The 26,719-nt window shown below is 32.0% G+C and overlaps 2 protein-coding genes across 2 annotated transcripts; one reads left to right on the top strand and one right to left on the bottom strand.

The window, feature by feature from the left end:
• Cyp304a1 (Probable cytochrome P450 304a1) lies at positions 1 to 25,260 on the top strand. The gene is made up of 9 exons (XM_089700306.1): positions 1 to 151; positions 676 to 924; positions 5,770 to 5,942; positions 8,222 to 8,494; positions 9,064 to 9,181; positions 9,541 to 9,721; positions 19,547 to 19,664; positions 21,384 to 21,525; positions 23,931 to 25,260. The coding sequence occupies exons 1-9, from the start codon at positions 58 to 60 to the stop codon at positions 24,113 to 24,115; spliced, it is 1,533 nt and encodes a 510-aa protein (XP_089556432.1). The 5' UTR covers positions 1 to 57; the 3' UTR covers positions 24,116 to 25,260.
• On the bottom strand, positions 13,978 to 14,505 carry LOC149485432 (uncharacterized). The gene is made up of 2 exons (XM_089699664.1): positions 14,361 to 14,505; positions 13,978 to 14,256 (listed from the first exon to the last, which is right to left on the bottom strand). Exons 1-2 carry the CDS (start codon positions 14,503 to 14,505, stop codon positions 14,012 to 14,014), a joined length of 390 nt encoding a protein of 129 aa, XP_089555790.1. The 3' UTR covers positions 13,978 to 14,011.
• Positions 25,261 to 26,719: the final 1,459 nt, after the last annotated feature.

Below are 26,719 nucleotides of genomic sequence, written 5' to 3'. Positions count from 1 at the left end.
GAGGCTTGTGGCCAGTTATTGTCAGAGATATAATTGACGTAGTTGTCTGTGTTGAAGATGGTCGGATTGCTAATATTATTATTTATGATAGCTTTCTTGTTAAAATATTCGTATAGCAAAGCGTACGAGAGAGATGCCAATTTTCCCCCAGGTTGGTAAAGTTTTTTATTAATATCAGTAAGATATTTTTTTCTATTCATGTTGTAAATCTATTGTTTGGAAATCCTTAGTTTTTTACGGAATATAATTATTTTTATGGAAAATAGCTAAGACAATGTATGAGGTTTCTATCTTTTAGAAAAATAATATTATGATAATTTTGATTAGATTAACGAAAGTACGTAATGTTGGATCGTCAACTAAAATTCCCTGTATCTGCCCTTTATATCTACATAAATAAGCGTGATAATCAAATATAACTAGCATGTACATAATTGTATTCCTAGCTTTAATCTATCTAGCAGAGCAAAGTTCAATTAAATCGGTACATAACAATATTTTTAGGTCACTTCGAAATTATACCTACCAATTCAACTCAAATTATTGTTTTGCGTTAGTACAATTTTAAACGACTATAATTATTGAAATTATTTCGAATAACAGACCCAATAAGAAGGCCTAATACATTATAATTAAAGTTTATTTATTTGACGAACAAATTCAAATTCATAACAGGTCCCATACGTCTTCCAATCTATGGCGGTTACTGGATAGTCGCAGCCAAAGTTATCAACAACCTCGGCTTGGCAACCATCAAACTTGCTGAAGAGTATAACACTAAGGTTGTGGGCCTGTACTTGGGGAAGCTACCACAGATCCTGGTCAATGACCCCGCGACTATCAAAGAGGTGCTTTCGAGGGAGGAATTTGACGGTCGTCTTGATACGGTCCTAGCACGCGCTCGGTCTTATTGGAAGAAGTTGGGTAAGTAATACTTTTCAAACTCAAACTCATATATTTATTTATTCAACTAGACATCGCTTAGAAGCGCTTTTACTCGTCAATATACAGAAAAATATTTCTTCTGTAAGTTTTTGACCTAGTTTGTGTTATATTTATAGTTCAAGATAATTTCAGTTTTGTTTAATATGTCGTTGAACACCTGTTAGTTGAGTATTTATGTGGAAAAAACTGTTCTTATGAGTATTTTTCTCGTCATTCTAAGTTTTTATCTATTAGCGTTTTGCATTCCCTTCACAAAAATAATTTAAAAAATAGAGCCGATTCGATGTAGTCATTTTCGAGTTAAGTGCTTAGCATATTTGGCGATTCATTTTAAATTAAAAGATATTAATCATCCACCTACTGATAAAAATGAGTCACACGATTTTTTATTACGCTTTCGATAACTACAAATTTAGCATGTTACCTTAGGTTACTTTATAAGTCATAGTCGAGTCGAATTCGACTCTTACACTTAGTAGTTATGATACCTAATTAGGAAGGTACATTTTACTGGTTATCACGCCACTTTTATAATGACGGTTTAAGGTTAAAATTTGGAAATTTTAACCGTTTTACAAATTCATTTAATATTTCCCTAATCGATTTTTTATAAATATTATTTTAATAAATTACAAACTGAGAACTTCCGTTGTTTTTAGGATCGTTGTTTAAAAACAGAGGTAGCTTGTATCGTAGAGTAGAACATATAATATTATATTTGATGGTAGAGCCGAATGTTCTATAAATAACGCCCTTTGATACATATAGCCCATATAGGTATTCGTATCATAAATATTATTTACCATATTTTTAATTTTTGCAAACTTCTAACAAAATCTATATCAAATATCCATATGAACAAAATTTATCTTGTTAAATAAAACAACTAACGTTTTATTTGCATGGTCACTATTTAGGAATATATTTATAAAGAGTTATATTTATTACCCGATGTTGATTTTGGCGCTCTTTATTATCTGGCGCCTAGAGCTACTGCCGCACTCATGCTACTCCAACCGGCCCTGGGCCTTTGATAGACTACGGCTCTTGTATACAGAGTTATATAAAATACAAAACGTTAATACGAAAGATTTTGTATACAATTGGCGGCCTTATGTATTATGTTATTCTTCCAATGAAAAGTATCCTCGATCAGTCTATATATAGATAGGCGTTTAATCCAAAAGATGTTGATGTGTTTGAAGTTAAAATAAAACAGGCCAGTGACAAAAACAATAAAAAATAAGAACGGACAATGACTCTATATTCATTAGTTCGTTATCTCTTTTGAAAGCCTTTTATTTTTATTTTTTTATGTAGGTACATGATCTTGTTAATAAATTTATTAGTATAGGTACCAATAAAATTGTATACTTTTGTTCTAAAGTCTGTTGCTTAAAAAGGTCAGGTACTTTCTTTTTTGCTTTATCTATTAAAATAATAACAGAACTCCACGAAACTGTATTTTTAGAATAGCCGATTTATAGTTTATCGTGCACTTTGAAATAATACAAAAACACGAATTTTAATATAAGATTACACCAATTTTGAAATATGATTCCTTTTCGCATTATTGCAAACATTTTTGATGACATTTTTTAGGAAACAAATAATCGCAGCAGGAGGTATTAAAATTTAAAACTTTTCAAATGTCATAATAATATGAACTTGTTTTTACACTGAATAATTACAAATTATTTTAATGGGGTGATAATAAGCTAATAAATTTTTGCTTTGGGATCCTTGCATCTCGTAAATACTGACATTTGCGATCCGTAAGCAAATATGAATTGCCATTTTATGATTGCGTAATATTTATATTGCCGTCATTAATAAACAAGTGTACAAACACAATATTTATAAGTATTAAAAATAATGGTTCCTTAGCTTTTACAATATCTGCATTTTATTAAAAACAAACAAATAAAATATTTATCAGGGTTACTCATATGAAAACGTTATTATACACTTAAGACATTGGAGTTATATATGTATTATTATGGAATTTATTCCCGTGAATAAATTATCAATGTAGAAAAATACGCATTATGTAAAATATTTTATAAAACCGGCCAAGTGCGAGTCGGGCTCGCGCACAAAGGGTTCCGTAGCAGCAAATATAATAAATTACAGTTAAATCAACCTATCTCAAAAACTATAAGAGATACTTTGATCAAACCAAAAATCGTTGAAAGAGTTAATTAGCATGCATCACCTCTATTTTTTTTAGAATTTTATACCCCGTAGTTATAAAAATAGAGGGGGGGGACATACTTTTTACGACTTTGAGAGCTGATATCTCAAAAACCGTTCACTTTAAGAAAAATGTTTTTTAGAAAACTTTATATCATTTTAAAAGACCTTTCCATTGATACCCCACACGGGTATGTACATCGAAAAAAAAAATTTCATCCCTCAGTTACATGTATGGGGGGCCCCACCCCCAATTCTTTTTTTTACTATTTAGTGTCATATTTTTGTAGCGGTTCATACAACACATATTCCCATCAAATTTCATCACTGTAGTACTTATAGTTTCCGAGTAAATCGGCTGTGACAGACGGACAGACGGACAGACGGACAGACGGACATGACGAAACTATAAGGGTTCCGTTTTTGCCATTTTGGCTACGGAACCCTAAAAAATTACGCAAATTTGTAAATTATTTACTAGATTTGAGGTTTGCAAGGAAAGAATCACCTTATTTATAATATTTTTTTAAAGCTGAAAAGTTTGTTTGTTTTAACGCGCTAATCTCAAGAACCACAGGCCCGATTTGAAAAATATTTCAGTATTAGGTTTATAAATTTATCGAGGGAGGCTATACAGTTATATACATATATGTATGTATAATCACGCAAAGACCAATAGGAGCGGAGTAATGCGGGTAAAACCGCTGAGGAAAGCTTGTTATGAATATATGAAATAATCATTTTCTCTAACAGTATTTCTGTCTTATCTGTTTATACGAATATAGTTGTAATTCTGATAAATAAACAATAATTTATAATAATAGTTATAATGATATGTTTTGCTTGAATTGTTTATGATTAGATGACGGCCAATATTTTTGTCCTTATTGCGTCTTCCTCTTTATTAATACCTACATCCATACTAATATTATAAATGCGAAAGTAACTCTGTCTGTCTGTCTGTTACTCAATCACGCCTAAACAACTGAACCAATTTGCATGAAATTTGGTATGGAGATATTTTGATACCCGAGAAAGGACATAGGCTACTTTTTATTGCGAAATATGTACCACGGGCGAAGCCGGGGTGGACCGCTAGTACATATTATTATAAATGCGAAAGTAACTCTGTCTGTCTGTCTGTTACTCAATCACGCCTTAACTACTGAACCAATTTGCATGAAATTTGGTATAGAGATATTTTGATACCCGAGAAAGGACGTAGGCTACTTATTACCCCGGGAAATAGGATAGGTTTTATCCCGGAAATCCCACGGGAACGGGAACTATGCGGGTTTTTCTTTGACTGCGCGGGCGAAGCTGCGGGTGGAAAGCTAGTACATTATATAATATTAGATATTGCCTTAGATTCAGGGATACGGTGGATACAATATTAATCTATTTCTTCTAGAATCTTAAGTTGTGAAACCATACACCGATTAGTAAATTTTCAAATATTTTTTAAATATACTTCGCCTTAATTACAATTTATTAAAATTATTAAAATAATTATATAAGTATAATACTTAACCTTATAACAAATACCTAACCAATATTATTAGTTAAACGACTTTAATAATAATTATACACTTCTAGCAATTACATGTTTCTAGCTAAAATATATTAAAATTACCATATAATTTGCTGGCCGTTAATTGAGACTTGAAATGAATTTCTAATTGACCATTCAAGGATGCAAAAACTGGGTTAAAATATGACATATACTCACCTGTATTTGGTATACAAAAATGCACGATTTAAGGCAATTCTTCTTAATGAATGATGTCATAAAATCAATCTGGATTTTTTGAGTTTGTTTGTGAGTAATAAGTTATCTTAAAATTTCAAAGTTTTATTTAATAACATTACAAAATTTTATTTTATTTAATATAAACTGGTTAAACATAATATGTATTTAAAGTAATATAATTAAGATAAATTGGATGATCATAAAGTGTGCATAAAAACTATATGACCACATTAGCCATCTAAAGACATGCAAATTATGACTCTTTGATAGTATTAATTTTTAATAAATTTTATTTTTCTATTATAGATACTAAAATACATAAACAACAAACAAGTCATAAAATTACATAAACATCCATTTATTTAAATTCATTTTTGATCGATTTTTTTATTCGTTTATTTCGACGTTCGAGGCGTCGTTAAAATTGTTTCCGTTGGGGATGAGGGAATGTTATGTCATAGGTTCAAATGCACCCTTTTTCACCCTCAGAAACTCTTCATCATTAATTCCACCATAAGACTTCTTGATTCATTCTACAGGATCCTAAAAAAAATAATGAAGATTGACCAATGTCACATATTAATATATTTGTAATGTTCCTACCTGATATGTACCTTAATCTATGCTGAAACGTTTGTTTGTTTGAACGCGCTAATCTCAAGAACTACTGGTCCGATTTGAAAAATTCTTTCGGTGTTAATTAGACCATTCATCGAGTAAGGCTATAGGCTATATATCATCACGCTAAGACCAACAGAAGCGGAGCCACGCGAGTGAAACCGCGGAGCGCAGCTAGTTCACATTATAAATACTTTCTGCAAGTTTGTCCGTCTATAAATGCGCGCGGCACAGCTAGTGAACTTATTCTTTTTATTTTCCAGGAATATTTTTCACCGATGGCTACTTCTGGCACGTACAGCGTCGGTATTCCCTGCGTTACATGCGGGACTCTGGCTTCGGACGTCGCGACGAAACCCTGGAGGCAGCGATAGTCCACGACACCAAGAACATGATTGAAATGGTCTTGAACGGCACTAAACATCCTGCTGAAAAGGTATTACCCCCGTAAAAAAGGTTACCTAGTTATTATATTATGGTTCGTGAATAATTAAAAATAACACATCAATAGAACCTTTATTTAAATACAATATACATAATATGAAATCCTCGTGCTTGAAATTGCTTTGATTTATTACTAGCTTCCGCCCGCGGCTTCGCCTGCATGGTATTTTTTCGCAATTAAAGGTAGCCTATGTTCTTTCTCAGAGTCTAAAGATTGTCCGTGCCACATTCCATCAAAATCGGATGAGAGGTTTAAGCGGGAGAGCGTAACAGGCAGACAGACAGACAGAGTTACTTTCGTATTTATAATATTAGTAGTGACTAGAAGGGATCGTTATCTTACTTTAAAACTGAAATGTCAATAATCATTGTTAACGAGTCTTCTTTATCGAGGTAACTATCATATTTACTTAGTTTTCAAATTGGTTATATCTAGTTGTATTTTCAAAATCAAACAATTACTTGTATTTCTTATCAGCATCGAAGTTGACCCAAAAAAGTAATTTACTATCAGAAAGGTTAATTAGAGAAGGTTATATTTTAATCTTTAATAATAATTAACAATTTAAATTTCATATAAATGCTATCGACTAAATTGACTTCATTTGGCTTAAAATTACACGGTTCTACGAAGCTTTGGTACAAAATGGGGAAAAAATAAGTTTTGTACAGGATTCAAATCTGTGAATTTTCCCTCACCGTGTCCTACCGCCTAAAGATACTTAGATTTCTTCTGCTCCTTCGGTTTTACAATATTCCTCATTTATCAGTAGGCCAAGAATATGTGGATCTAAAGCTAATGTCGTGGAGCAAAAAGCGTGTTCTTATCGGTTTTTAATTTGTATCATAATATATAAATATTAAAGCCTAAAAGGCATTAACTGTGCCTTTCTTATTTACATTATATTGGTTATGTTATAACATATAAACACCTAAACATTTTTTCTTCTTTTTATGAATGTAAAGCAGTCAGACAGCTATTTTGACCAACTGTGACAAAAAATCTAAATATTGAATTGGAGGTTAAAAAACTTATAAACAACGCACAACGGGCGGGCGATATTTATTTTAAGTAAATTCTTATGTTTATTTTGGTCCATGCTTGTAACCATTTTTAGGGTTCCGTAGCCAAAATGGCAAAAACGGAACCCTTATAGTTTCGTCATGTCCGTCTGTCCGTCTGTCCGTCTGTCCGTCTGTCACAGCCGATTTACTCGGAAACTATAAGTACTACAGTGATGAAATTTGATGGGAATATGTGTTGTATGAACCGCTACAAAAATATGACACTAAATAGTAAAAAAAAGAATTGGGGGTGGGGCCCCCCATACATGTAACTGAGGGATGAAATTTTTTTTTTCGATGTACATACCCGTGTGGGGTATCAATGGAAAGGTCTTTTAAAATGATATAAAGTTTTCTAAAAAACATTTTTCTTAAAGTGAACGGTTTTTGAGATATCAGCTCTCAAAGTCGTAAAAAGTATGTCCCCCCCCCTCTATTTTTATAACTACGGGGTATAAAATTCTAAAAAAAATAGAGGTGATGCATGCTAATTAACTCTTTCAACGATTTTTGGTTTGATCAAAGTATCTCTTATAGTTTTTGAGATAGGTTGATTTAACTGTAATTTATTATATTTGCTGCTACGGAACCCTTTGTGCGCGAGCCCGACTCGCACTTGGCCGGTTTATTTAAGTAGGTGAACCACTTAAAATCAGCATTTTATTTATAAATAACACATTAGCGAGTAGAATTAATAAAATTTTATATGAATACTTAAAAACCTACCCAGGGTACGAAATAACTTGTATTTTGAGGAGTTAAAAATATCGTGATTGCATGAATGAAAATTTTACTCATTTTAAACCAATAAAACTAAAACTCAAAAATGATGAAGTGGACAGGCTTGTTTCCTGTTTTATCTTAATCGTAATAAAGAATAAAAATATAAACCATATATAACATACACTATATTATATAACTAGCTTTCCGCCCGCGGCTTCGCCCGCTTTGTCTAAAACATAATAAATTATATACTAAAACCTTCCTCTTGAATCACTCTAGTCTCTATCTATTAAAAAAAACCGCATCAAAATCCGTTGCGTAGTTTTAAAGATTTAAGCATACATAGGGACATAGGGACATAGGGACATAAGGACATAGGGACATAGGGACATAGGGACAGAGAAAGCGACTTTGTTTTATACTATGTAGTGATGATTAAAAACCTGAATTCCACTTTCCATATTCCTTACCCTAAAATTCCAGAATATAGTCAACGGCAACCTCATCTACCTGCCACATTTCTTCGCCGTGCCTTTCATCAATGGGCTACTCCACGTATTCGTCCGGTCCACATTGCCCCGGGAAAAGTATGCTGATCTCTGGGAGTTGGCGAGCAAGGCCCTGCTCTTCCAGAGGAGTTCCAACGACCTTGGTGGCGCGCTGGTCATTACACCCTGGTTGAAGGATGTCTTCCCAAGTTTGAGTGGATACAGCGACTTGAGGAAGGGGAACGGCGCGCTGGTCAAGTTTTTTGAGGTAGGTAATTTCTATATACCTACTGCAATATATTTAATGCAATACAATATTGTGGCACAGATAATATATTAAGTAATCTATACATATAATAAATCTGTAGAAGGGTCAATTCTGTACATTGAAAATATTGAAAAAATAAATAGCAGGGGGTGTTACTGGATCGATACCAAACCCAAATATGTGATTAAAAAAATTTTTGTCTGTCTGTCTGTCTGTATGTGAAGGCATCACGTAAAACCTAACGGTTCGATTTCGATGAAACTTGGTATAATTATACCTTATTATCCTGGGCATAAAATAGGATACTTTTTATCCCGGAAAAATACGTAGAAATAAATAAATCTTAATTTTTCCGCGCGGACGGAGTCGCGGGCGGAAGCTAGTATTTAATAATATACTAGATTATAGTTTTATAGTATGACTTGATAAGTATAAATTTGACCTGATTGCATAGTAACATCCAGAAACGTTAGAAATAAATGTATGTGATATGGTAAATTATAAATATTTTTATTATTATAAATGGATGTATAAATTATGATTATTTTGATATGTTTTTAACTTTTTAGACTCTCATAGAAGAAGTACAGGAGACACACGATGAGTCTTACGATAGACACTTTATTGATGCGTATCTCACGAAAATGAAGGAGGAAAAACGGACAAGCAACCGGACTACATATTCAGGTAATTATGTAACTTAGAAGAAAAGCCAATAATAAAAAATTTATTCAGTGGTACACGTTTCTTTAAAAATTAATCTATACTATAAATTGTAATATGTATTATAGAGCTGAAGAGTTTGTTTGTTTGTTTGAACGCGCTAATCTCAGGAACTACTGGTCCGATTTGTCTAATTCTTTTGGTGTTAGATAGCTCATTTGTCGAGGAAGACTATCATTACGCTAAGACCAACAGGAGTGGAGTTACGCGGGTGAAACCGCGAAGCACAGCTAGCATGTTATGAAGCACAAACTACCAAAAAATTCAGGTTTCATTTCTGCAAAAAACCTGTTAAAAAAGTTCCACACAATTCCCTATTCCAGTGGAACAGCTGGCTTTGATCTGCACGGACTACATGTTCCCCGCCGCGAGTGCCGTCGAGATGACGCTCACGTTCCTCGTGGAACGGATGCTGCTGCAGCCGGAGATCCAGGAGGGGATACACGAGGAGATAGACCGGGTCGTGGGGAGAGACCGCATACCAACACTGGATGATAGAGCCAAGTAGGTAGTTTTTGTGCGTGTATGTGTGCACTGTGCATACACTCGGTGGCACACACACACTTACATTTTAGAGAGTTCCCATTGTGGTTCCCATAATAATAATATGTTATTTCATTTCATTATAATATATGGGAGAAAGCCGGAGAGGCCTAGTATGACCAACAGTGGACGTCTAACGACTCCGAGATAATAATAATTACTAGCCGTGCCGCGCGGTTTCGCATGCGGATGGTGCTCAACAGACAACAGCAATTATTTCTATAGCTGTGTGTTATTTTGGTACATAAGCTGTCAAGTATAATAAAAATTTGTTAAGGTATTTTCGCATGAGAGAGTAAGACAATTTTTTTTTACATATTTTCAATGTACAGACACCAACCACAGATCACAGAAACTAAAGGGACACCACTTTTCTAGAATTTTATTATACAGGGTGATTGGAAGGTGGGTGCAAAGCTTTAAGGCGAAGCTAGTAGAGACAATTTAGAACCTTTTAAGCCATGGTTGTCTTAGACGAAGTCTGACTGTTTTTTTTTAAATAATTTTTATGTCTTTTTTACAAAAAATAGCAGTTATTTTACATTTTTCGGCTATTATGGCCAAATTAAATGATAATTAAGTTGTTATTTATTTTATTTTATTAAAAGAATGTGTGGGCAATCCCGCAAAACAAGATTTGAACCTCTGTATCATAAGGATTTTTTGTATGTATTGATAATAAAGAAACTTACCTACATCAATATTCTATTCGTTATAATATTCGCATTCATGATAATATTTTATATTATCTATAGTAAGTTTAGAAGGATTATTTTTCGATACGATCAGTGAAACATAATATTATTAAACTAAAGATTATTATGATGAAATTTATAGGAAAACTACGCGAATACGATAATAGTACCTAATTTTATTTTAATCTATGTAATTGTTTTAGCTATTCTATATTAAAAACAATAAATAGGCAAAGGAATTAATATTTAAGATATTATTTAATACGTACAAGGTACAATTAATTATTTTTTTATAGATATAGGTATCAAGATTGAATCTTAGCGCGTGACTTCGTCCGTCATAATAATTGTAAAGGAATGTACCTAAAGTGGCTTCGCATTTATTTGCATTTTATGAATTTTTTTTGATAATTTTATAATTAATAATTATCTAATATTTTAAAGTAATTGAATCTGGAATTCTGACCAATTTACTTCCATTGTAAATTATTATAGTTTCTACCTATGTTATTGTTACAAGTATCTACTTATTTATATTATATAGTAAATACTTAATTGTGTTAAAGTCCTTGAAGAACTAAGCATAGATATGAAACTCATATTACCTCTATTTTATCATATTTTTTTTATATTATAAGAAATATTGTTTTAATTTAAAAGCTTTTTTTGATCCTAAAATAAAATAATTTTATAATGCGCAAAACTTGATTTTCCGACATTTTCAACAGATAAACAGACTATATAGTGATGTTTCACTTATAAATAATATAAATAATAATACATAAGTATTATTATTTTCTTTAAATTTGTGATGAGAAATTATTGATGTTATTTATTTCAACGCACATTGTGGTAATTTTAAATGTGCGTTTGTTAAATTATCGTATTAAATCATAATTGATTAATTTGATTATTAAGCCTATGATTTGTGAGCTAAAAGGTGAATTAAAGGGGAGACTCGGCAAATTGACGTCAGAAGTGGTCAGAATAAAGCAAAAGAAACGGATAGCAAACTGATATCGCAAAGATCTTGTCTTAAAAACTATGTAACGTCATAAAATATTCCCTGGAAATTTGATTAATTAAGTAGTCAAATAAACTAAATTTAAACCACCTTCTTTCCTTGAAACGCTTTGATGTAAAATAATCAGTTTTTCTTTAACTCAACTAGGTATTAAGTTATTTTATAAATACTGTGGGTATTTTAACATAGAACGAAAGTGGTACTAATGGAGTAGCCATATTTGTTTCAATTCTTCCACTCAATTAGTCGCCTATCATCACGCAATAATGATGTTTTTTAAGCAATTTTGATTTAAATTTTACTTTTCGATTTAACTAAATTTGTAAATTTTACTTTTATTAGCGCAAAAAAATTTATAGCGTTACTCTCACGACTAAAACGAATATATTGATATTTGATACCACTTACATAAAAATACGAAAAGCCGTTTAAGCTCTAGGGCGTGCCAAAGAAATATACATACATACACCTGAAAAACATACCCTCCTGTCGCAATGGTTAAACAGACAATGTCCAACTCTCCTTGTCTTCCTCTCGGTATGAATAATCTCTACATAGGCTTATAGCTAGATTATCACATTATCTTAATCAGATTTAGTACGGTCAATGTTTTAACCCATTGACCACCGTAAGCCCCGATCGGGGCGCGACACAATAGATTTTCTATTGTGTCTGTGATTCCGAGGACTGATGGATTAAATTAATTACTCGGATCATGCGTGATTTTTGGAATAATCACCGTGATAATGAATTCGGTCACTAGTAGAATATTTGTTATTTCAAAATCTACTCCATATTATACTACATGCACTATAGTTGCTGTTTTCGTTTAACTTCAAATAATTTAACTGATTAAAATACTGGCTAAAAAACGGATTAAAACACAAAGTGCATAGGTATAGAATGTTCTAATGGAAAAAGTTTCGATAGACAAAGAAATAAGTTTCTAGTTACTTTTTCATAATTTATACATATATGTAATAATATGTAAATATATCAAAGCATTTAATTGTTTGTACATAGATTTCTATTCTACAATTAATCGTATAGGAGCTACCAACGTTGACAAGTGAGAATTTTAGTATAGTTGGTTCTTTGATATACTGTTCCTCTTGCTATTTCGGTTAGAGTCCGGGCTGTCTGGCTGGTCGCAGTGGTTGCGTTTATTAGTGCGCATCGTATCTGCACACGATAATTTCCTTAATTTTAAGTCATTTTTTAACGCGTAATTTTTAATCTTTTGCCTTTAGATAGATCCATCAATCATAATTTTTTTATTGCAAGACGTTTTTTTCGTTGTTAAATAGGTGCCAGACGCAATTTTTTTATTTCGTTTTTATAAAAAATTCAAATTATTTTAGAATGTCTGTAAATTTCATATTATGTTCTTCAAACATAATATAATCTAAAATTAATTAGCCAGACGCTAATTCGATTGTTAAGTATTAAAAAATGAGTATAAATAAAAAAAAGTAATGAAGCATGCTAGTGTATTTTAATTATGCGACAGGAAATAATTGCAAGAATACAATATTATTTACACTTGTTCTTATAAATTAAAAAGTTAAAATGAAAAAAAAAACATAAAAGTGAAAAATAAATTAAAGTTACCATACATTAAAAAGAATGGAATAAAAACTATATCAATGAAGGTTAAACAATTACATTGTTAACACGTTCACTGCGGCATGTCCAGTATCGGGCCATCAGCGACTACACCACAGTGCGGCGCCCAAAATCGCAGTTTTCACCGTGGTGCGGCGAGGTTTTTTATATGTTAATCAATGACTAGAAAAGAGACAAATATATTTTTGTGATCACAGTTTGAAGTAGGACTCAATTTCGTTTAAAAATCGTATGGCAAAATATTGGACACAACGCATAGAAAAGAAACCGTTTCTTTTGTGTGCGGCATGTCAAATATTTTGCCATGGACAAGCACCTCATGCGGCATGCCGCACTGTACTGCGAGCGCGCCGCGTGTCAGTCTCGCATAGTGATGCACCAGGACCGAAGCACTTTTCTTTTGAGTTTTTTTAAATGACAATGATACCTTAGAGGCTTTAGTTTTTTTACTTTCTTTTATTTCGTAGCATAAATGCAAAAATGTGATGACAGTTGTGAAAATAATATAAAACATTAAAACAAAAGTTACTGAACAAATTAAGACAAAAGTTACTGAACTATTTCCTGATATTACTCTATCAAGTGCCTTGTTTTATGTGTTTTTTTTTTGTATCGACGATCTCGTTATCTGTTAACAAACAGACTGAAATATACAAAATTGATTTATATCGACATCGATGTTTTATTTTACTGTGATTCTCATCGCTATCACTGTAAACATGCCGTATTAACGCAGTGCGGGATGGCAAATAATTTTTCACAAAATCAGGGGTTTACATTTTCCCTCATATCTTTTAAACTATTGGGTCAAACTAAAAGCTATTTATGCGGTATATACTAGACTATTATCTGAAAAAATTTTTTTTGAAATATCTTGAAATTTCATGAAATTATTAACCTTCAAAGTCAGAAGGTGCGATGTGATAAAAATGGCTCATGACGCACAGTGGTGAACTTGCCGATGTGAAGTATGGAAGACATGCCGCAACAACGGTAAGTTTGGCATTTTAGGTGCCGCAGTGAACGTGTTAAATTTAAAAAGCCATCTTCATAATCATCATCATCATCATCTTCCCTCTCACTGTCAGAATTATTTATGTTATCGTCTAAGCCGTCTAAGGAATTGTTATTGTTTTCCAATATTCCATTATCTGTAACAAAAAAAATAATAATTCATTTATTCAAAGTAAAAAGATTTGTTCGTTATAATATAATAATTTAGTTTTTCTTGATTAATGTTCTATTCAATACTTACTTTGAATAATAACATCTACAACTGTGGAAGGTGATTGCTCTCCCTCAAACCAAACAAAATCGTATTTATCTTTATTGATGTACACACATACACATACACATACACAACACACGACACATACACGTGAACACACACACACTCGCATGTTTAAGTTTGTATTGAATTTAACTAAAGTAGTTAGCATGAATTTATATAGGTATACTAGCGGTCCGCCCCGGCTTCACCCGTGGTACCTACATGTTTAAACTATCCTATCTCTCAAGTTGGATCGAACTGCACATGGTGTGCGAATTTTATTATAATCGGTTAAATGGTTTAGGAGTCCATTGAGGACAAACATTGTGACACGAGATTTATATATATATTTTAGTATCAGCATCGCATCTGTGCGAAGCCAGGGCGGGTCGCTAGTTGAGTAATAAAAAAAATTGTTTTGTATAGAAGATTGTTGATGTACCCTAATAGTTTATTTTTTAACCTAAGGAATAAAATGTACCAATGGAAGGTACTTATTCCCACAAAACAGGGAATCCTAGAGTAGGAACAATTCAATTTCTATGCATCTTATATTTTCGAAAAAAAAAAGTTATTGTTTATTGTTATTTAATTTTCGCGGCCGACCCTTTCTATCTGTCTTGCACTTTAAACTATCTCTCCTTATACACAATCATCAAATTGTTATACTTACCTACTTTCACTACGTTTTTATTTGTACATATTTAATACTTAACAATCGAATTAGCGTCTGGCTAATTAATTTTAGATTATATTATGTTTGAAGAACATAATATGAAATTTACAGACATTCTAAAATAATTTGAATTTTTTATAAAAACGAAATAAAAAATTGCGTCTGGCACCTATTTAACAACGAAAAAAACGTCTTGCAATAAAAAAATTATGATTGATGGATCTATCTAAAGGCAAAAGTTTAAAAATTACGCGTTAAAAAATGACTTTAAATTAAGGATAATTTCCTGTGCAGATAAGATGCGCACTACTGAACGCAACCACTCCGGCCAGCCAGACTGCGCGGACTCTAACCGAAATAGCTAGAGGAACAATATATCAAAAAACCAGCTATACTAAAATGACTTTTTTTTCAACGTTAATAGCTCCCGTACCATAATGAACTACATAGGTACATATATTACTTGTATCGTTAAAACATTTAATCAAGTGTTTTTTTAAGATGTTGAGGACTTGACCGACTTAAGAACTACGTTAGGTCAAATTGATAATAACTAAATCATACTATTATTTATTATCAGATACTTATAGCATAGTTATTATCAAAATGACCTAAAATTATTGTTTTAGTCTAATTCTTATACAATGTTTTAATCGATGGCTTATGGCAATAAAACAGTGATTTACCGATATAAGTAGATAATCAAGTGTTATGCTGTACAATTATTGACCTCAATATTATACCAATTATAAAGGTCGATCGATATGACATTTTAATTCATTATTTACAACTTTATTACCACGCGTTGAGTAGGCAAGGATTTGAGCGATAAAACACTAATAAAATAAGAGAACTTATATATGACGTCATGTTTTCGAAGCCGACTCAAAAATAGGTAGTTCTTTTTAAAAGTTTTGGATAATTTTAACTGAAATTTAATATGCTAGTCTGCAGAGGTTAAAATTTTAATTGATAAACGAAGATGATATTTCTGATTACAGTCAGATCTCAATTAATATCTAATCTATAATCTATTACATATATTCAAAATAAAATGAAACCCGTTTTCCTTGGTCACGGCATCACGCGTGAACGGGTGGACCGATTTCGATAATTCTTTTTTTATCATATTCCTTGAAGTACGAGGATGGTTCTTATGTAGAGAAAACGTAAATATGTACCACGGGCGAAGCCGGGGCGGACCGCTAGTAAACTTATAAAACTTTAAAGCAATTGTGAATGTCCATTTATTTTCATTGCGTGATATAGGATGGTTACCTACTATAGGAAATGACTTGAACACATGGAATTATTGTATTGGCACCGATCCTTGATAAGTTGAAAAAGTACAAAGTTTCAATTAAATCTGTAACATACAAAAGTGTGAAAGCTGACCGTTACATACAAACCTGTGATACAAACATATACAAGTGAAGCAAGTAAGGGCCGATTTTTCAATGCTTATGGATAAAACTTATTCGTCGAATAACGTATAAAACTACCATTTTAAAAACGTATTCTAATTGCCCGTATTTGACAGTTTACGTGACATTTTAATATTATCGTGTAATACTCTAATGGACGGATAAGTTTTATCCAAGCATTGAAATATGAACAAAAGCGTGAATAAACTATTTTATTTGCGCTGTATTTTATTTGCACTTCATATCAAGTGTTTAATCCTTGTGCTTATTTACAACATTCTTAGTTTCAAGTGCCTGAAGAAGGTCGCATTATATATACTGGAAAATGTTTATTCACATATAGATTTTACGTCAGTAAATAAGTCATTAAAATCTCAAAGCAAATATCAACCAGAAATAATCTATTTTGGATTTGTTTATATTATTTCTTGGCAAAAATTTAAATCGCTTTCGAATTATCAGAAGTCAGCACCAGACAAAATGTAAATGGGAAAGAAGCACCTAACAATTAAAGAAATATCAAAACAAAAGTTCTGATGTTCAAACCCAAAAAATTACAGTCGAATTGTGGGAACTGTTATAGAGTATGGCCGCCAAATATTGTACAATAACAGTCGTGAAATCGTAACACACCGTAACATACGTGACTGATAGTAACATACGTGATTTTGTTAAGCCTAGTGTACATTACAACTAATAATGCAGGAGATTTTTTTTACATTTCTGTTTTATATTGTTAATTAAATTATTTGATTAAATTACTTTAAAACTCAATAAAACAAATTTAAATATTAAAGAAAAAGTTTTATTTCTCAAATTTTGTATTTCTATAATACTTACAAATGCAAGAATCATTCACAACTTATGATATTAATTACGAATACGAATTATTATAGTAAAAAAGTTACTAACTTCCGAAACATGATAGTTTTTGAAGTGGGTTCTCTTTATGTAAAAAAGTAAATTTTTAACTTTAGATTCTCTAGTGAGTACTACCCCTAAGAGCCGCTCACGGATGTTACGTAACACAATAGTAACACATGGTATCATTCGTGAATAAAAATATGGTTGGACATAACCTAAAAAGCCTTTATTCGCCAAAGTATTGTAGTAATAAGACGCCGCATAGTTTGATTTGTTACACTAGAACACTAAAGCTACACACATAATTTAAATAATATAGTAAATTTGTATTCTTACCTTGCATAATTCTCACTCAAAATTATTAAAATGTTGCGGGTCAAAAATGCCGACTACCTTTCGATTAACTTTGACAGTAACAAAATGGCGATTTTTTTTCTAAAGGGTGGCCAACATGTAAATCGGTGTTGCCCCTACTTAAAAATATTTTTGTGGCTTGGATATCTAGTTATTTAGGGTGTTATTTTATGGTAACCGTGCGTGAAGTATCATTCGTGAAAAAAAGTGAGACATAGTTTTAAGTGAGTTTTATATTAATTTCTTTTATGTTATTTTTATTAGAACTTGTTAAAACTATCCACAAATTTACAGAATAATTTAGAAATACCAAAATTTTACAGGTATCAATAGATTTTTGCATAATTTTGTGACTTCAAAGTGTGAGATGACTAAATGGGACACATGATTTTAGTATGGAAAGGAAAATAAGCATTTCAAAAAAAAAATATTGAGCTTGTTAAAGGCACTCAAAATTAATTTAAATTATTAATATAATGATAAATATAACATAGTGAAGCTGAAACTATTTAAAAACTACCATAATCTTATATATAAAATTCTCGTGTCACAATGTTAGTCTGCATACTCCTCCGAAACGGGTGGACCGATTCTCATGAAATTTTCTGTGCATATCGGGTAAGTCTGAGAATCGGCCAACATCTATTTTTCATATGTACCACGGGCGAAGCCGGGGCGGACCGCTAGTTACTATATAAAAAAATCTGGTGCTATATAAAATGACAAGGACATTTTTTTTTTTCTTGAATGTACAATTTTTGGCGGCCATACTCTATAGACCCTCGTCCTTTTTTGAAGTTTAAACACAGTCTAACTTTAAACCAGGGATCTGTCACTTTAATACATTGAGTTAATATGTACTAGTACATATTGTATCTCAATGCTTTAATAGTTGTTTATGTGAAATACTTAAAGAGAAAGTTAAACCCTGTCTAAAGTTTTTTGTGGTAAAACAGCTAAAGTCCATTGTATCTGCACATACGGTCATTCCATAAATATATAATAGGATAATAGATACATAAACATACATACGAACTAAACTACAAAATACCTACTACCATAGGTGTTTTGTAGTTTAGTTCGTTTAAGTTTCAATTTAATTTAGGTACATATAGGAGTTTACCGTGAGCTATAACAATAAACTTTAGTATTTACTCGAATAATAATCATTATAGTATCAACAGTTTCCACGTCCTACTCTGATAAAGTAATTGTTTCATAGTTATTTTGCAAAGAGCAATAATACGGCATTGAAGTAAAGTTGAATGAACAAAAGGTCTTTCACACTTATTTACATAAATGCATTGAATTCATCTATACTAATATTATAAAGCTGAAGAGTTTGTTTCTTTGTTTGTTTGAACGCGCTAATCTCGGGAACTACTGGTCCGATTTAAAAAATTATTTCGGTGTTAGAAAGCTCATTTATCGAGGAAGGTTATAGGCTATATATCATCACGCTTCGACCAACAGGAGCGAAGCCACGGGGGTGAAACCGCGGGGAGCAGCTAGTATTTGATAGTATAGGGAAGAATATATCGCACTTCGATTTGCTATCTGATTTCGCTTCCTTATTTTAGAGTACAGTTTACCATTTCATATATCCAATAAGGTCAAGTGTACTTGACTCCAAACGTTGAGTATCCTGTTATAAAAAGACTTTTATTACCACGTTTAGTAAGTTGGAGAATTGATAATGCACTTGCATTGATTATTTTAATGTTTACATTTTTAACTGATGTGAGAATATTTAATTTCCATGCACGAACCTTATTTTGTTACTGAAGTTTTGTGAACAATAAACGACAGTACAATTGAGGGCCTTATGTCTATTGTAATAAATTTGTTTCTAGAATGCCATACACAGAGGCGTGTATTCGTGAGATGCTGCGGTTCGAAACATTGGTCCCACTAGCTGTGGCCCACAGAGCCATGGTCGATACAAAACTAGAGGGCTATGATATACCAAAGGTAAACGAGCTTAACTTACTTTTATTTAATGTACTGACCAATTCATATTTTAGGAATTTACATAGTCTATGAACGATTCTGCTTTATACCATCTTTTAAAGACTTCATTTTCGTGGTGAAGCGATGGACATAATATTCATTATATTAATATTCAGATCGAAACGTTTTAATTATTATGGAGTTTAATTACTATGGAGGTTCTTGCCGGTTCTTCTCCATAGACACTGCTTTCCGCATCGGAGGTAATTTATGTTAAAAATATGTAATGACAATTCAAAAGTGCTTCTAGAAGTCTAATTGAATTTAATAAATGTTTGAGTTTGATTATGCAATAACGAATAAAAATATTAAGCAATAACGATAGGTACCTATACCAAAGCTCGGATATAAGTATAAATTATACACTATAATACGTGCATAAATAATATTTATTTTATTATAACAATGGAACAATAAATGAATAAATGATAAATTGAACAATTCCGTTACAATTACGGTTGTATTCCACAAGTCAATAACCTAGCCTTGACAATATTATGTCGAAAAGCGTTGATTCCTACAAAAGTTTAACTTGTTTATATACGTGATTAAATGTCGTTCCTTTTTAGGGTTCCGTACCCAAAGAATAACTGGACCAATAACTTAGTCTCCACAGTCCACTCTCTCATCTGTCTGTCTCCAGGCCGTATCTCATAAACCATGATAGCTAGAAAGCTGAAAATTTCCGATGCCGCTATAACAACAAATACTAAAAATTAAAAAAAATATATTAAGGGGGTCCCCAGAGTACGGTACTCGTGCGCGAGTCCGACTCGCACTTGGCCGGTATTTTAGCGACAATTTTATCTTTCGCATGCGCCTGAGTGGCTGCACGGCTCATGATTTCATCTCCATTAAAAGCCAAAAGGTTGTCAGCGATCTTCAAGCTTTTTAAGGATCACGTCTTTTTGTTTTTGTTAACCTTTCAAATAAAATTATTTTGCGATTTCGAATGTACTTGACATGCGGAAGAATCGAGTCATAAACAGTTAAATATATAGGTTTTGTAGACCTACTTTATACCATATTTACGGACGGAGTACTCGCAAACAAAAGGATGAAACGTCACCGTGCTCCTGCGTAAACCCGTGTCCGACCTGCGGAAAATGTATGTCGATCCCGCATTGGATTATATGGACACGAAAAGCATTGCTCAGGCATAGCACCATAAACCGTCTGTAATAGACGCATAGGCCAACGACGACGACCATATTAATACTATTAATACTATATACTCATTTAACTGAATTTCCAGTAATCCAAGACTCTTGATCGCACTTAGCACAGAAACCTCATAAAAACTGAAACTACTTGATGTCAAGTAAGTACTATTTTAGTGTCAAAGCCTCTTTGCGACACATAAAAGTTTAGGAACTCTAAGAACAATTTAATATTTAGACAGTGGCAATATAACATAACATGATCTTAGAAAAAAAATACAATCGAATTGAGAACCTCCTCCTTTTTTGAAGTCGGTTAAAAAATATAATAATGGATTAAATTTTTAGTTTTTACTTATTTAAGCGAGTAAAATTTCAAGGTCGCGTCATGGCAATACTGTCTCGTGATGCAGTAAGGCGACGATTTTGGTATCTTTGATTCTTGCCAAAGACGTTTCATTTCTGACGCGTGGCTCGGCACACTCGTTTTTTTTGTCAAAAATAATTGTTTATGTTTCAGGATACTTCAGTGTCTGTAAATCTTCTAAGTCTGCATATGGATAAAAAAATTTGGGGCGACCCGGAAAACTTTAGGCCGGAGAGATATATCGTCGATGGAAAACTGCAAGTAAACTCCGATAAGGCACTGCCTTTTGGAGCGGGTATGTATTATGTATAAGTATTACTAACACTAACATAAGATTACTAATAAAATATGCTTTTAGTTTTATCTGTTTAGTATATACTTTAGAGATTATATACTTTTGAGTGTATAGACTTTAGAGAACCACCTTTATCGATTAAGACTGTACGGACGGACTAACAAAACCATTACCTAGGTACAAATAAATAATTCTTACTTTATTAGATCTTCGGTTGGATCGATTAAATAAATCTAATTACTATTTTTTGTTTATGATTGTAAGTATTTGACGAACATACATTTCAATTTTTATTTAGATAATATATAGTATATTAAGTACATAAGTATATAGTACAGAAGTAATTCGTTTGTTACATATGCATTATCTGAGTTTATAGGTTCTTCAAGTTAAATTGAAAGCTATGTGTATCTAGTAACGCCTAATAACTAATCTATTGCCATGCGAAACACGTTAGATGATTACATTGAAAGAAAAAAGAGAGACACCCAATGTATTATTTAAGTGTATATTTTTTGCTCAGATTAACTAGTAAGGTACAAAATATTATTTCACCAAAAATGCAATAATATGACGTCTACCTCTCTAGCTTATTCAAAAAAATGAAATAAAAAATATATTTTTTTTTTGTTTTTGTTCATAAATTTATTTCACAAACGAATTTAGAAATTAAAGAAAAAATTGAATGATCCTTGATCTGTAGTTATGTTAGATTAATACACAATGATAGTTTTCAAGTAGTTTTTTTTATTCATACACAAACGTAGAATATAAAAACTAAAACAAAAACAATACATTTTGGAATGACCTTGCAGAGGAATAAGCCTCGTTCTTTCAGCAGAGTTAATCATTATTAAATCTATACTAAAACTTATTATAAAGCTGATCTATCTTTGTTTGTTTGAACGCGCTAATCTCAGGAACTATTGGTCCGATTTGATAAATTCTTTCGGTGATAGATAGCTACCTAAAGAAATTTTCACGTGAAAGAGTAACAAACATCATCCATCCATAATTACAAACTTTCGTTATATTTTGAAACTGTGAGATTAGTGCCTAATGCTAATACTTACAGTGCAATAGAAAAGGGTTTATTAGTCAAAAAATAGTATTACCAAAAAGGAATAAGTATTACTCGAAAGTCGAAACCTTTAGAGGAAGGCTATTGGAGATAACAATGCTTTAGTGACCGGGTTCGCTTTATAAAAGGTCAATGTCCGTCATTGTATATCGGACAAGCCTAACAACTTTTTCTTTTATTTGTTTATTTTTTATTGGGAGTTGGCGTGAGTCATTGAATTAAAAATCTGTAAAATAGTATTCGTTCAATTTATATAAAATACTAGATTTCCGCTCACGGCTTCACCCGCGTTTTCAAAGAAAAACCCGCATAGTTCTCGTTCCCGTGGGATTTCAAGGATAAAACCTATCCTTCCATCCTTATATGTGGTAATCCAAGTTACCTTCTATATGTGTGCTTAATTTCATTGTAATCGGTTAAGTAGTATTTGCGTGAAAGAGTAACAAACACACACATACACATCCTCACAAACTTTCGCATTTATAATACTTTATACTAGCTGTCTGCCCGCAGCTTCGCCCGCGTTTTCAAAGAAAAACCCGCATAGTTCCCGTTCCCGTGGGATTTCCGGGATAAAACCAATCCTATGTGTTAATCCAAGTTACCCTCTATATGTGTGCTAGATTTTATTGTAATCGGTTCAGTGGTATTTGCGTGAAAGAGTAACAAACACACATACACATCCTCACAAACTTTCGCATTTATAATATTAGTAGGACTTAACTACAAACAATGATTTTGTCTTCATGAAAAATGTTGTAAGTCCTTCCCCATGTCTCCACTTTGTAATATCTTTAGAAAGAAATAAATAAATAAACGGATATTTGTTACTATATTTCACGCAAAAGCAGTTCAACCATCAGAGTCAGTTTAAAATTGAGTACTCAGTACTGAGACATAATAATTGTACCTACTCTTGACCCAGTAGGTATAAGTTGGTCTTTGTTCAAGAGTCTAAATTCCAACTCCTAATGAAAGAACAAAAGAAGCTCGATGGTTGTGTTAATGACTGATAAACAAAAAGCGGACTTGTTGGTTAAAAAAAATAAAGATAGGCATGATTCAATTAGTATCAGCTTTGTCGCAAGAAAACTGTCATGGAAAAAACCAGGCTTATGAACAAATGTAAACTTAAATTAATAAGTAAAGGATAAATCATAAATCACAATTTTCCTTGAGATTTTATTAATTTCCGTCTCGTAATTTTTTATTAAAAAAAAACATTTTACAATGTTTTTAAAACGAGAATTTGAAAGCTACAAATCTAAAAATTAAATACCATTTTTTTCTTAATCTAAAAATTAAAGTCATTTTAAAATTCTAGGAAGAAGGCTCTGCGCGGGTGAAACTTACGCTAGACAAGGCATGTTTCTGGTGTTCGCTGCGTTCATGCAAGCGTTCCACGTGTCCACAGCTGATGGTAGACCCTTGAAGAAACCAGCCAAGAGGATTCAGGGCATCATCACCACGATACCAGAGTTCTGGGTTCGTGTGACGTCACGGATTTGATAATAGGATGCCAGAAATGATGTATGTTGTTGAATAGTGGCTACGAACATGATCCAATTCTTGATTAGAAAATATATTGTAATATATAATGTAAATATTTTGTAAAACGTTATTTTTAGAAAAATATTGTCATAAAAAAAATGGGAAACCTCAAGAAATACTTACAAAATTGTATGCCAAGGCAACTTGCCAGCTTACAATAATATTTAAATAAAAGATGTGTATTTTTTTGTTATCTAACATCACAGTGTGTATATAAGAGCTTAACTGTGTATAATATACATTGTATATAGTACCTATATATCTAATTGGCAATTAAATACAATTATTTACGGAAGATAATGTTTGTGCAACTATTACATTGTACACACAGGGTGTCTCACGTTGGCATACACTGATCACGTAAAAAATACCAAAACTACAAAATTAAGTAAAAAAAATCCTATTTTTTCCTACAAAACCATGTTTTCTTCTCTAGTTTTGCCAGCCCGCATATACGGTACTTCGCTATGTTATGTTGAGCATTTTGTCTATGAAAACATAATCTTAAACGATAGCTCACGTGCGGGTGGCAAATAGGATAAGAATTCATATACATATTTGAAAAAAAATGCATTGTGCATCTGGAATTTTATAAGTATTTTTTACGTACTCACTATATGCAAAATTATATACTCCTTTGAGCTTAGTATATCGACGGTGGGACACCCTGTATATACCTTCGTACGTGATGCTCAAAATGCTTATATTTTAGACTTTTAAGTTAATCTTGTTCATAAGTCCTTAATCTTACGTGATGTGCTTTTAAATCAGCTAAGATAATATTCAACAAGAAAATCAAAAAGATTGTGTAAGGATCAAAGGTTATGGCTTTTTGTGTTTTTTTTTTGTATTTCAATGCTAATTACAGCATTTTCTTTATCAGCTGGTATTCAAAAATATGTATAAGGTCCCAGTCAATATATTGTTAATATAAAATGATGACTGAAACCGCGGGCTGCAGCTAGATTAGGTAAAGATAATGTCATGATATGACAACTATGACAATTACTTCCACCTAAACATACTTAATTTGTATAAATTGCATGCTTATTATTATAATTGTAAGGTTATTTTACATATCTATTAAATAAAAATGAATTCTATTCCAAGCAGTTTTATTTAATTACGATATTTATTTATCTATGGCCTATCTAATAAACATAAACAAAAAAGAATGGATATATATTTTTTAAATGTCATGAGAGAATTTTTTTAAATCCTTATTTTGAGTCATAGTTTTTTGTTGTTTATTTAAAAAGAGCTGAATTATTAATTTCGTCTCTTGTACTACTTATATGTAGTTACTTGGGTTTGAGCGTATTTTGAATTTATCAAATATAGGTATCCTGTACCTCCTAATTATCTATTAGAATGGTTTAGACAATCGTGAAACTAGTGTCTAACAAAAAATAATGATATTTTAATCTTCAGTTGTTTTCATTCATACATATTTAATAGGAGTTTGAATAAAATAATGTAAATTCGATTGCTCTGGCGGGATCAAGAGTGGCTTCAAGATATCAGGCCACCCCGGCAAGGCGAAAGACGAGAGTTCGATTCCCGCCTCGAGATCGAATTGTTTTAAATTTCAATTTTTCTAAATTCAAAATTTTTACATTTTTAGATTCTTAACAAATAATTGCCTATTGCTCGTTATATCCAGTTAATCCACTAATATCATTCGCTAATTATTTTCACGCATTATCAGGTAATAGAAATCATACAGATAAGTAAAATTCTATTACATAATTATGCGATATAAAAGATAATGTCATTAATGACGTCAAAGTAAAATCATGGAGAGATAGCGAAATATTTATTTAATAGCGAAATTTGTACTAAAAATATTACCTAGTTCTTTGCTTTTGAATGGTTCGACGACTTATTGTGATATCCACCGACAAGCACTTGGCCAGCGAGGTGGAATAGGGCCTGTAGGCCTGTAGGCTGTAGGCCCGTGTCCCAGCAGTGGGAACGTATATGGGCTGATGATGTTGATGAAATGGTTCACAACTAAAAGCTTGCCATACTTTTTCGCGATAGATTTTCGACACATATATAGAAAATTAGGAAAATAGATGTAACTGTCTTAGATAATGCTTGTTTCTGTGTGTCGTTTCAAACTTTTACCTTAATTGACTTAGCATTTTCCAGTTTTTGTATGTACACATGTAGCTTAACACTAAAATACTAAAACGATTACGTAGAATACAACATGAATAATCAAGGAGTGAAAACATACAGAGATATTTACTTATTACTTGGCGTTGATATTTCTTCGACTTTTGATCGCTTAAAAAGAGAGTATTTTCACATCTATTATTATTTTTAAGAAACGAATATCACTTCCTGTTATTGCAATGAACATTGTTTCTTTTCGATTCGAACAATTGAGTATTTGAATAAAAAAAAAATATTGATTTTTTTTATGTATTTTGAAACTTTATTATTAATAATATTGATATTTAATACAAATAACTTCAAAAAAAATTTTTTCCTTTAATTATAAGCAATTAAAAATTGATGAAATTTTAATTAGAATCACGTGACTACAAACGCGCC

The sequence above is a fragment of the Colias philodice genome, chromosome 10 (assembly GCF_061535455.1).
Source record: "Colias philodice isolate Cphi_HAF_F1 chromosome 10, ilColPhil1 Martin Lab GWU primary, whole genome shotgun sequence".
In the NCBI taxonomy this organism is placed as follows: Eukaryota; Metazoa; Arthropoda; class Insecta; order Lepidoptera; family Pieridae; genus Colias; species Colias philodice.
This window is presented reverse-complemented; position numbering and strand designations above follow the sequence as displayed.

Bases quoted from the DNA above. Each gene is read 5' to 3' on its own strand.
- Cyp304a1 (XM_089700306.1), top strand. From the start codon at position 58: ATGGTCGGATTGCTAATATTATTATTTATGATAGCTTTCTTGTTAAAA. The intron at 152-675 runs GTTGGTAAAGTT...AATTCATAACAG, and splicing joins AGATGCCAATTTTCCCCCAG to GTCCCATACGTCTTCCAATC. The intron at 5,943-8,221 runs GTATTACCCCCG...CTAAAATTCCAG, and splicing joins CTAAACATCCTGCTGAAAAG to AATATAGTCAACGGCAACCT.
- LOC149485432 (XM_089699664.1), bottom strand. From the start codon at position 14,505: ATGCGAGTGTGTGTGTGTTCACGTGTATGTGTCGTGTGTTGTGTATGT. The intron at 14,257-14,360 runs GTAAGTATTGAA...TTTTTGTTACAG, and splicing joins TGTAGATGTTATTATTCAAA to ATAATGGAATATTGGAAAAC.